The sequence below is a fragment of the Lissotriton helveticus genome, chromosome 9 (assembly GCF_964261635.1).
Source record: "Lissotriton helveticus chromosome 9, aLisHel1.1, whole genome shotgun sequence".
In the NCBI taxonomy this organism is placed as follows: domain Eukaryota; kingdom Metazoa; phylum Chordata; class Amphibia; order Caudata; family Salamandridae; genus Lissotriton; species Lissotriton helveticus.
In genome coordinates, this window is record NC_136070.1 from 975,440,668 (window position 1) to 975,453,593 (window position 12,926).

Here is a 12,926-nt window from a genome sequence, read left to right on the forward strand (position 1 = left end):
AAACTTATTTTCCCCTCAGTGCTTAAGACAAATAAAAGTGGTTTCATTGTTTTTTACTACTATATGCTGTAAAAGACAGTACAGATCATGTAACCAGCAGGAATTCAGTAATGCTTCATTTTTTTTCCATATTTCAGTCATGTGTGGATTTTCAGAAGTTTACACATCAGCCTCTCTCCACACCTCAGAATTCAAGTAATCAAACGGAGGCAACAGATGTTATTAAGAAACTGTGATGCTTGTTGTTGTTTTAATTCAAATTGCTTTACAAAACGGAAAATTCAATACAATTCGTAAAAGCGCACCACCCACTAGAACTACACTGCACACCAGAACTAGGAAACGTGGAATGAGGTTTGGCGGTATAAATAAAGAATATTCACGGGTCATTCCTGTTTCTTCAGGTGGGGTCTCCATGGGCACGGAGGAGTTGTGGTTATGAGGGGTACCGATGGACTCCTACAAGTGGTTAATAACAAACTTTACTCCTCATCCCTAATCGTTATCCTGAGACCACCCCCTTGCTACCCTATGACCAGTTCTTTGTGCTTCTAACAATAACATTAAACCACAAAGCAAGATCCCCTCCAAGTCAATTCCCTTTTAAAAGTAATCCAAACATATGTCAATTCCTTTCTATTCATCCCAGCACTTCCAGCTGGGGTGGGATCACTCCATTTTCTTTTCACCCAGTTTACTCATGGAAAATAGAATCTATGAACTTTGATCAATGATGGCTCTTCTTCTTCCTAAAACAGAAGAACGTTGAACCACACCTATGGACTTCTCCAGTGCAGGCCAGTCTCCTCAATGCAGAATAAAAGCTTTCATACCACCTTTGTCTAATGAGAAGCAACCATGCCGACACCTGCAGGACAAACAGCCCTAATCCCAGTACGCGCAGGACAGCCCCCATTTCACTGCCGGCTAGAAAAAAAACACATTCCAATTTCGACAAGGTGCAATCCCCTATACCAATTCCTGCATGACAAAATCCACCATTGTCACATCTGCTGGACAAAAGTCCCCAATTGCATGAAAAAGCCACAAACCCAGCCTCAAGAATTATCTTGTTCACTCACATTCTGCTATCCCCACTTGCAATACGAGGAGAAATGTATTACTCCAGAGATGCAGAACAGGGATGTTGCCATGTTTCAACCCAAGACTCAAATTGGAATTTCCTTTGCAGCATCTCAGGGAAAAAGACACGATTTTTCAAGTCTGCCCATATAACAGTCCTCATTCATCTTCTAGTTTTTAATTGACTGAAGTTTGTGCGTGGAGGGGAGGCAAAGTCAGCTCCGGAGTAGCAACATGACCTACCTGATTTGACTTTCTAGCCAGCCTATGGATATTTAAAAATAAATACCCCCTACAGTATTCCTACAAAATCACACATGGCACTGTGACTGAATTCAGATGTTTGATGCTGATAGTCCCAAAATCCCCTTTGTAGCCAACAACTGTGGTGCATACAACTTCAATGTCAAATCAAACCTTAACCAGTCGGTACAAAGGTCAGCATCCTCCCCAAAAGTGGTCACATGCCCTCAGATCTTAATGGGAGACATACTGCAAAAACGTTCAGTGATGCACTGAAGGACAAACACCTATAATCCCAGATTTACAGAGGGAAAAATCACAATCCCTCTCTTCCATAAATGTGACACCATTCCAGCTTTCATTTGAAGGAAATGGGGCCAGGTCTCAGTCTTCACTGTAGGATAAGGGCTATACATCTTTCTGCCTTTCACCACAGGGTAAGGTGCAGGGATATTTGATTTATCTGTAGGGTATGACAGATGTATCCCCCAGCCTTATCCTGAAGGGAGAGGCACATGTATCCGGCAGACTTCCACTGGGCATTAATGTCCATGCTTCCTTCTGCTCTTGCCAGTAAGATGAAGTACACAAGATCCTCCTACCTTTCACACAACGGTAAAGGGCGCTGGCCCATGCACACTTCACTTGAGGGGCATTTTACTATTCGAGGCAAGGCAAACTGAAGATTGAGCTCATCGCTAGATTAGCACACTAGCAAACTCTAGATAACTGTACTCATTTGTAATTGTTATTCATCGTTCATAAAGTCTTAGCAGGAAACAGCTACAGATACATCTACACTTGTTCTGCTTTCTATGTATGTGGCCGCCTACTACGCTCTAGTCATTCTGATGAGTCTAGAGTGCGCTTCTATTCTACAGTGGGCAGCAGATTTTCTATTTAGGAAACATTCTCTGGAATATGATTCATTTGGACCTGCAATCCATACAAAATATACACTGTTTGTGGGAGGGAAAAAAACACAAAAAAAACCTTTCTGCTAATATTCGAGTCTCCGCTTCTGCCCCAGTTCCGAATTGACTCAGTGCCTGGATGCTAGCAAGGTCGTGGCACTATAGCAAAGTGTCACTCATTCATTAATTCATTCTACTATCAAGTTCTCAAGTTACAGGCCTGAGATTAAATGGCTTGCCACTCCACTAAGCTGTCCAATCCTTGATCTTAGGTACTCTATCTCAGGACCGCCACCTTAGAGACACCTTAGAGACATTCAGTAATAGACACTTCTAAAAGATCATGATATTGCTATGAAAATAAGGTTTCCTTTCTACTGCATTTCATAGTGGCTATTATTGCCTCCACCCCCACCATTTGATGTAGAAACAAGAACACTGAAATGGTTTGGTGTTCGCATTAGAGCTGAATCAGGCCCTGTGATACACAGCAGTTTTTTTACCCTTCTAGACAAATGGTGGCAGACTATCACAGACTCAAACCTCAGAGCTGTAAGTCTTAGAGGAATGAGGCTCTGTACTCTTCTGCCAATCGACTTAGCCAGCTAGACCTAGCAGCGGAAGACGCTGTGCCTCAGTGCCTACTCCGGCGCAGCCTGGCCCTAGAATTAGAAAGCTCTGTATACCTGTAGTGGAGATGAAGTCCAATGACCTCATGCCTAACTCGACTGACCAACTACCAGACTGTCCTAGAGGAGAGGGTCTCTGTAACCCTGTGCCCATCCAGGGGCATATTCATCGTCCCACATTCTTCAGCCACTATCAACCTTTGGAAACAGGAACAAGAAGGGAGGGCTTTGGCACAGAGAGGGTCCTGGCAGTGCTGATTGTGGAAGGTTCAGGACCACAGACTGAACATTTGGCTCCTTGGGGATAAAGTGAAACACACGGTTTCTTTACTAGGAGGATCTTGTCATCTCCACTTCCCCTGGGAATGCTGCCACTTGAATGCTTATTCCAAAGCCATGTTGACATCCTAGCAGCATTTGCCTGAACCAGGCGTCAAGTGCCCTCTTCCAGTTCCACTAGGGCTAGCAAAGGAATACCAAAAAAGTAATTGTCAACAGTGATATGACATTCAAAGTGCCCAATGTTACAGCTCCACCCTTAGCCCCAATCTTATTTTTACAGCTTTCTCCATGCCACCCAACGTAACACTGGCACTGAAACTGGGTCCAAAACTGATTAACATCAGCTGGCGAGGGCTCTCCCACAGCCTCCAGCTGTGCGCTCGCCCCTTGGCGCTCAATGCGGAAACTGGCGCTGTTGAGGTGAAGGTAGGCATTGGAGTGATTATTCTGGCGCAGGCAACGCCCATTGCCATTGCAGCGGACAGTACTACAGAGCTGTGCAGCCTTTGTGACGTTTACGATGTAGTGGCCCAGGTCTTGGTCCAGGTAATCTTTGAGGAGTCCACAGGTCTCCTAGAGTGGAAACAAAGAAGCAAAAAAATGAGCACCCAAGTAGCACACTGCCATACCAGAAATATATACAATTACAAATTTAGTGCAGTTGTCACTAGTAACATCCTGGATGCCAAATAATCATGTTTCTCAATGGTCTACTGAACTAGTACAACCCACAATGGGCATGCTTCACCTACACTCACTGATAAAATGTACTACATATCCACTTGAGAAAGCATACTAGCACTTATGCATGACCGCAGGGAAAGTTTCTACTGTATAATTTAAAAGAAGGCCAATAGATCTGGCGTTTATTGCCAGCCTTAGTGCTTTGTCAATGCTAGTTTTGTCATGGTTTTTGTAAAACTTTATTTTTGGGGAGCTCCTTGGTCCTGGCCTATATTCATTAAATAAAACTGCTAAAAGCAAAAATATATTTTGGATGTTAAAAAGCTCACATTACCATAGTAGTCTCTGCCACTAAAGGGAACTACTTTGTGGATGTGCTCCTTGTGAAAGAGCCTAACGCCATCACCAGTCACTCACAGTAAGATTCAATGGATGCAAGGAGCTAACCTACGGCCCCCTGATGAAGGGGGCAGAAGAAAAATGTGAATGACAACAATTAAACCAAAGGATGAAAAGAGCTAGCTGAAAGTCCCTACAAGTATATAATATATTTTTAGTAAAATCAAAAAGCCTTACCTAAAGCCAGATCTAAACAAGCACAGGCAAAGCTAATAGATTTCGCTTTTGGTTTGGCCAGTAACTTTTAGCCATGCTGTGCAGCATTACTAAATAAGAACAAAAAGCCTATTGTGTTATTTTGCAGGCATGTGTATAAGGCATGCACGCGCCTATAAAATGACGTGAACTTTTTCTTTGTTTTCTTTTTATTTGTTGGTCCAGCTTGGATCAGCAAATAAGATGGAAAAAAGTGTGAAAGTGTTTTTATGGTAAGTGGATGGGGAAGCAACCCGCAGGGGCACAGAAACAACATGGGGCAAAGCAGGTTGGGGAAGCAACTTGGGTGGGGTGCAAAATGGCGGGCATGGGGAGCAAATAGGTGAGAGGAAAAGTTAAGCAGGGCACGGAGCATGGGAAAAGGCAAACCTGTGTGTGAGAGAGAGAGGGGGCAGCATGGAGGAAGGAGATGAAGCACGAGGACAAGAAAGCAACGTGGGCAGGGGAGAACATAAATGTGAGCACATCACAGATGTGTCCAGTCAAGAACCACATGGGTGAGAGAGCAGCGCAGTGAGGGGAAGAGAAGCTCACTAAGGAAACAGCTAGAAAACACATGTACTCTCATGGAGTGCTTAAACAGAAGTAATTTTGCACCCCCAAAGTTACCGAGGCCCCTTGTTTCAGTTGCTCCAAAGGGTAAAAAAAAAATCTTTATTTCCCTTTACAATTACTGGGTAATTACATTCACTGTTAAATTTGCACGTTCAGTTCATGCCACAGAAAACCAATGTAAGAAAAAGACAACCTAGAGACCATTGCTAGGAGGCACATGTCCAGCTCTGTCTGTAGTACCCACCTTGCTCCGGGTGTAGTTTGCATCACCCCAAAAAATGGTGCCGGCGGCTCCCAGGGCTGCACTCTCCCCAATGGTGTAGATGAGGTCTTTCTGCAATAGATGAGAGTGACATGGTTTTGATCAGCAGTGTTTGAAGTTGCTGAAGTTCAGTACAAAACTATTTCTAGATTAACATTGAATAAACCAACTTGACACACAGCATTACCTCTACGTCCCTCGTCCACGACCCAGTCATAACTATATGAGGTAGTATCCAATCACAGATAGGAAACAAAACAGGAAACGCTTACGGACCGCACCCACTGTCCTACTAAGGCCTATAATAATCTAGCCTTACTTTAGCGCTACATTGCGGGTGCCATCACATCGTGGGGGCATTTACAACTCAGGGACGGTGGGACACGGCGAGGAACAGGTACGGTGAACTTTAGTGGAGGGGAGGGTTTTAGGGTTAGGGCTTAGGGTTAGGAGTGGAATATGAAGGGGGGTGTTTTAGGCTTTAGGGCTAGGGCTTAGGGTTAGGGGTCGAATATGGGGGTGTTTTAGACTTTAAGGTTAGAGGAAAGGGTTAATGTTACTATATGGGACTGTTTTGCCATTACCGTTTACAATTTAGGGTTGCAAGTGTATGGTACATTTTACTGTGTTTTGCGGGGCCGTAAGGGAGATTTTTGCAGTGTGCTTGAATGCGTGGTCGTAATATGCGATCAAAAAGTCATTTGCATGCGTGTGAATGCAGAGTCCGATGTAATGATTTGTGTGGTGAATCCGTGCGATGTAATGGTGTGTGCGATGTGAGGAATGCGATGTAATGGTGTGTGTTGTGCTTGTTTGCGTTGAATCGTCATACATCCCACAGATGACTGATAGGCTTTCATTTGTTGCAAGCATTTACCTCTGCTGGGCTTTGGGGCACCTGCAACCATCATGGGAGCCACAGGAGTCAGGCACATTATGGCCACCTTAGACTTAAGGTATGTGGAAAATAATTCTTGGGAATATGTTTTTTCATGCTCTTGGGCCATCGGGAGATCTACCTTCTGGTCTCGCATTGGTTCCGGTGTGGTATGTATAATTATTTTAGAAGCTTCACTCCGCTTTGTTTCTGTCGGCAAGCGTGTTTTATGAGCGTGGCGTGTAAGCTGCGCGAGCAGTGTACAGCAAGCTCCGGCTCAGCGGGTAATCAATAACCCCCACGAGGGGGCTATCCAAGAGGCTCAATGAGCACGGAGTGTAAGCAACGTGGGCAGTGTAAAACTAAAGGGAGTGAAAGCGGTATGAAAGCAGTGCGCGGAAGTGAACCTGAAAAGCAGCATGTGAAGGAACACGGCGTTGAAAGCCGCATATTCCAGGTACGGCTGCATTCAGCGCAGAAGCAGCGCGTACACTGAGTAAACAATGTGTAGTGTCCTGCTAGGACACAGTCTAGTTGTTATAGATGTAACCCTACACTAAACACCCACCCACCACAGACGTCACTGGGTCAGGTGACGCTGCCAATAAAAGAGCCAGAGCGCACGTGCTCGTGGCCAGATCTGCTATCCCCTAACTGGTGTCCGTGTGTCTCATTCCTCCACTATGTGGGCCTAAGGCCCAACACTACATTGGCGACGAGGCCGGTAGTGAGGCCACGCGTGCCACTGCCAAAACATCCTGAGAAAAGGGGGAGAGAGCTGCCCGCCTGCAGGGCACCCCCCCCCCGTAGCAGGGCGCAGCAGCGCCGAGAAGCCGGTGGGCACGTCGGAGCCCCGCAGCCTGCAGCGACCGTGAGGCCCACCGCACCTGCCTTCAAGGACGAGCCGACCGGAGCCCACCCGCGTCGGCCGCCACCATCCAGCGCCACCAGGAAACAGCGGACCGCCCAGAGCCCACCTGCGACGGCCGCGAGCCTGAAGACCCCACCGGAGAGGTGCACCGGCCGGACGGAGCCCACCCGCCACGACCGCAGCCCAGGACCTGGCCCGTCGGCCGAAGGTGAGCCGGGAGCGGGAGGTGATTCCCCCCGGAAGACTGTGCACCAAAGCGGAGCCCACCCGCATGGCCTGCGTGCAACGCGGCCGAAAATAAACTCAAAACACGGCAAGACTCGCGGAGCCCACCCGCGGCCTGCCTGCAGCGCCCCCCTCCCCGCCGCGTGTGTGAAGTGCGGCGGAGGGGTGAAAGACTGTGCCGAAGAGCGCCTAGACGGGCACAATGCTGCCGTAAATAAACTGACACTAAAGCAGAGCCAGCGGAGCCCACCCGCGGCCTGCCTGGGATGCCTCCTGCCCCCCGCTGCGAGGGTGAATGAGCATAATTCATGCAGGACTCGCGGAGCCCACCCGCGGCCTGCCTGTGGCATCCCCACGGAAGAAAGACTGCAGCGCCAGCGGAGCCCACCCGCGGCCTGCCTGTGGTGCCTCCTGTCCGCCGTTGCGAGGATGAATGAACATTAATCAAGCAGGACTCGCGGAGCCCACCCGCGGCCTGCCTGCAGCGCCCCCCTCCCCCGCCGCGTGTGTGAAGCTGCGGCGGCGGGGAGCGCGTGGAGAGCTGCCGAGTTTAAAAAAATACAAAAGCGGAGCCCACCCGCAGCTGCTGCACACAAACTGTCCCCCGCAGCCTATGAACTGGAGCTGCGGCAGCGGGGAGAGGACACAGCTTGCAGCCGTTCAAAAGCGGCAAGCACTCACTGAAGTCGGCTTTTCCTCCGCCCAGCGCAGCGTGTGAGCTGAGGCGCTGCGGCGGCAGGGCGGGGGTGAGCATGGAGACTACTACAGTGCAGGGAGGCACGTAGTCCAACGCCAGCTACAGTTGAACCCCCCAGCCATTTCCCCCCCCCCCACCGCGCAGCGAGTGAATGAAAGGCTGCTGCGGGCGGGGGCAACGAGGAGAGCCACAAGAGACTGCCTGCAGCCATCAGAGCACCCCCCCCTTCCTCAGCCCGCGACCTGAAGGGGCTTGCAGAGAGGGAAGGGGACAAGGGAAAGACTGCATGCGGCCAGCGCTGCCCAAAGAGTGTGGTGCCAAGCCCCCCTTTTCCCACCCAGCCCTGCCAAGTGTAGAGCCTACCTGCCATCCAGCCTGCAGCTCCATCGGGTCGTCCGCTGTCCTCCAGCATGCCAGTGGAGCCGGAGTGGCTACAGCACCAACTGCACCCACGGAGCCCAACACTGGCAGCTCAGCTCCACTTGTGAACACCGAGGAAAGCTCCACAAAAGCCCACAAAGAGGTGAACTGCTATCCAATCTATCCAGCACTGCCATCTAGTGGCCGGCTGTAAGAAGAGCACAGGAGGGAGCAGCAAACAAGCCTTGGGCCAACCACCTACAGACTGCAACCTAGAACAAGCCCGCAGCAACCCAGTGCCCACAGAGTGCAGTTCCATAAGCCGAAGGACTCCCGGCGAGACCGAAACAAGCATTGGTCAAAGCAAGTGCCATGTCAACAGGTGGCGCAAAACCACATCCACGTCTGTCAGTGGTGCTGCCGCCACCCCGAGATCGGAAGGAACTCCACACAACAGCACAGCACTGCGCAGCAACACGCAAGGAGTGAAGGAACTCCACGCACCAGATAGCACCGGCGCAAGCCTGCAACGACACAATGTGAGACTGAACTAACCGTGTGCAGGAACACTGCCATGCCCAAAGGACGCCACGCCAATACGCAACCTCCTGAAGACAAAAGGGAGACCGCGCAGAAACAAGCCAGCAACGCAGTAACACGCCACGAGGCGCAGGAACGCGCCAGAAACACAAAACTGGTACAGACCAAAGGACTCCTGGGGGCCCAGTGCAATCAGTGAATCTGCAAGCCACCTACTTACTGGGTCGGACCCCCACACTACAGGGTCACACGTCCCAGTGCCGGCATTTTCAATCAGCAGAGCCCTGCAGATCCTGGAAGACTGCCGAGGAGCCCCCCCCTGCTATTGGGTGGCCATCCAGCACCATCACACCTACACACACCAAAGGAACAAGCATTGCACAAACCCACGACGGGTCAGTAGCAGCAAGGGGCAAGGAACTGAGTAACGCCCCAAGGAACCAAGCAGCAAGTAAATGCGCAACGCAACACAACGCAACCACAACTGGAATCTACTACCACGCAGCAAGTAAGTGCGCAACCACGCAGAAGACACCCACACACACCAGCAAAGGGTCTGCAGATGCCACTTCCAGCGCGACGTGGAAAGAGGCACGAACGCCTCACCAAGCACTCAAGCACTAACAGAACGTCTGGAGGAAACGACTGCCAAGCACTGGAAGAACGTCCAGGGAAAACGAGTGCCGAGATCAAACGACGGAGAGAGCAGCGACGCCTTGTGGCCACAGGTGTTCACCGCAGCATCAACCACTCCCGCCAACGGTCCAAAGCAGCAAGTCCCTGACACCAGCCAAAGCAGCAAGTACCCAACGACTCGCAACAAGCGTCCAAGAATTCCACGCCCGCACGCCAGGACTGCGCAGCACTGCGCCGGAACGTGCCAGGAATCAAGGGCGCCAAAGTGACGCTACACAGCGACACGCCAATGCCACGGGACAGCACACAAAGGTCCCCAACAGAGACAGCCATGTCTTGCAGCAACCGGAGCGCCATCGTCAGCACGCATGGCAGCATGCACCAGAGTTGCACCAGGAGCGGTGACGCAACCCTCCTCCGCACAGACAAAGCGCGCCAACGCCAAAACACCGTGACGGTGAATAGCGACCACGAAGAAAATAGCACAGCATGACAACTCATGCCCAAGATGAAAACCGACCACCCAGTCTGGTCACCAAGGAAAGAAAAGCAACAACAGAGAAGATACGACGACAGGTCTAGTCACCAAGCCAAGTGAAGACAGTGTCCTACCACATGGACAAGACCACGGAGACGACATGTAGAGGGCCCGCTACATGGAGAATCCTGGTTAGCATGAGAAAGCAAGAAAGAAGACCGGACCGCGTCGAGGAAGTGAACGAAGAGGAAAAATGGAGAATCACATCACTCCACAGAGGAGGAGAGAGAACTACAGCACACAGGAACATCGGTGCTGTCCAAGGAGCATCGTAACAATCAGCACACAGGAACATCGGTGCTGTCCAAGGAACATCGCAACATCCGTGTGGATCCCGGTAATCCCTACAACCTGCATTCGAAGAGACCAACCACTGATGAACTGCATGGGTGCCCCGTGAACCTGAAGCTTACCGAAGCAGAGCATACCCGAGCACTAGACAATCCACCCTTGTGGACTACACAAGACTCGACTGTGGCCATGTCCGAAGTTCGGCAGCGACCCGTACAGCCCACGCGATCAAGTGGCGGTCCAGGGGACAAGGGCCTCGGCCGCATATCCTGTGAGAGAGGAATCCGGATGGGAGAGGTGCAGCAGCGGCAGCTCCACGACAGGCGACAGGAAGCATGAAGGCCCCAGGTAATCACCTGGCACCGAGAAACGGTCTGTTGAAGACACTGAACCCATGTCCTAACGGCAAGACCATCCTGGCGGATGACATCAACAACCCCGAGGACATCATGAGAGACTTGGCGGTGAGTCCGTTGGCAGTTCGGCAGCGACGCCTTTGCGCGGCTCATGCGAAGCCCGCACGGCCCACCCGGTCCCGTCGTGTCCTGCAAGAGGGTCCTCCCAGCGTCTCTAGTGAGAGAAGAGTCCAAGCAGGAGAGGCCAGTCTTCAAGGCTCCCGTGAGAGAGGAGTCCAGCAAGAAAGGCAAGTCGGAAGTTACCTGGCCGGACGGAGATGTGAAGGCATCAAGATCATCAAATCCAAAGAAAGACCTCTCGTGCCATGATCGTCTCCTACAACCAACAAGCGTGGTCATCCACTGGACTAGGAACACCTGCGAGACCCCTCAAGGGTCACACCCTTTCTGCTCCCAAAGTGAGAACACTGTACATAAGCGTCAATACAGCAAGACAAGGATGATCTGAAGTACACCGCCGAGGTGAAGCTCATCTGACTGACTTTGTAGTCCTGGAACTTTCAACATTCTCCCAGCTGATCGCCTGAAGAAGATCTGTTGAGGCTATCAACTGTTATTGTTCTGTTTTCTTACAGGTTGGACATTCGCTTTTCATTTCATTAAAGTTGGGGAGGAATGTAGTGTCCTGCTAGGACACAGTCTAGTTGTTATAGATGTAACCCTACACTAAACACCCACCCACCACAGACGTCACTGGGTCAGGTGACGCTGCCAATAAAAGAGCCAGAGCGCACGTGCTCGTGGCCAGATCTGCTATCCCCTAACTGGTGTCCGTGTGTCTCATTCCTCCACTATGTGGGCCTAAGGCCCAACACTACACAATGGGAGTGGAGACGGGTTGGAATAGGGTGCGCAGGCACGTTCCAGAGCCGGTCTCCACTTTTGCATACTGACCATGTGATGATTGACAGCATTCTTATGGTAATGCGCTGTCAATCACACGTGTTCAAGTAAAATGCAGTTTGAACTTTCTATGGGTATATATATATATATATGTATATATATATATATATATATATATATATATATATATATGGAGAATCCTTTGCAAGAAAAGATCAGAGGCCACAAGGGGGGTTTCGAGCAGAACACAACTTTATTCCATCAGACCCCAGCGGCGGCGGATGCATTTCGGCGTGGTAGCCTTCTTCAGCGCCCTTCGCTGTAAAGAACACACCCCATATTAACTCCTCTTGTGTTAAATACTCGTTTGCACCTGGGTCTCCTCCCCCTCCTGTGGTCAGCACACCAACTGTAGTTCGTGAAAGGATGAAACGAACTACGAATCCCAGCAGGCACTATGTTGGCAGCGTCGGGTTGGTGGTGTGGGGGAGTGAGTAACATCATTGGATGGGCGCAAATTGCAAATATATATATATATATATAAAAAAAACGTCAGCTTCTTCACAAGACACCGAAAGGACACAGCGGGGATTCAATGGAAGATCGTGTTTAATGTAAGTATGTTGGCATGATGCATTTCGACTCTGTCTTCTTCAGATGCCATCAACAGTCAGATTTGGGTTTCGCCCTTTCTTTAACCTCATTAGCTCCTCCCACTAGACAGAGTACAGCTGGCTCCCATTTGACACCTATAATGTCTTTCATTTTGTAGTCTGATGTAAGGGACTACCATTCCCAGAAGTCCACATGTTCGTTACCGACTTCGGTGGGGCCCTTGTTCCATAGTAGTACTGTTCTTGCCTTTGGGGGTTTGTGTTGGTAACCCACTTTTTCCGATACGATGTTGGAACAGGTCTCCCTCAGGTCCCCAAACACTCTGCCTCTTCACTGCTCCCAGCAGGGTCTTGGAACAGCAGAACAGTGCCAGTGTTCCCCCGTCAGATCCGGGTTGCTCCTGGCAAAAACCACAAGCTGGGTTGGTTTCCTGAGGCGGTCCGAGGTAACAACAGCCCTTCAGCAAACCACAACTTCGCCAGAAATTCCTCGGACTCCTGAGAGTGGGTCCTTTCGCACGCTCACTGGCTTATATATAGTTGTTTAGTCTGTTTGACATTCAGTTAGAATTATGGCGGACGGTGGATATACCTGTTGACTGCAATATGGGAAAACATGGTGGGAAGAGGAGGGATTGTTCCCCAAATTCATCATCCTCAATGAAAAGTCCTGTGCCAATGCTTCCACCTAAGAAAAAGAAGTTGAGGGAGGAGGAGAGGCTTAAGAGGCTGATTTTGGACACTTTATCTG

The 12,926-nt window shown here is 50.1% G+C and overlaps 1 protein-coding gene across 4 annotated transcripts in view; it reads right to left on the bottom strand.

Annotated features, from left to right (window-relative positions):
- Positions 1 to 217: 217 nt before the first annotated feature.
- Positions 218 to 12,926, bottom strand: part of LOC144782102 (hyaluronidase-2-like) — an 82,044-nt gene continuing 69,335 nt past the window's right edge. For 2 of the 4 annotated variants that reach the window (XR_013601105.1, XR_013601104.1), the window contains exons 3-5: positions 5,250 to 5,339; positions 1,614 to 3,724; positions 218 to 885 (exon numbers count right to left, since the gene is read on the bottom strand). Coding sequence is in view for 2 of the 4 variants with exons in the window: in XM_078661268.1 (XP_078517394.1) it covers positions 3,332 to 3,724; positions 5,250 to 5,339 (483 nt within the window). In the remaining 2 variants the exon portion in view is untranslated. Of the gene's footprint in view, positions 3,725 to 5,249; positions 5,340 to 12,926 lie in introns of all 4 variants that reach the window. The other 2 variants (XM_078661268.1, XM_078661267.1) reach the window with 1 other exon arrangement.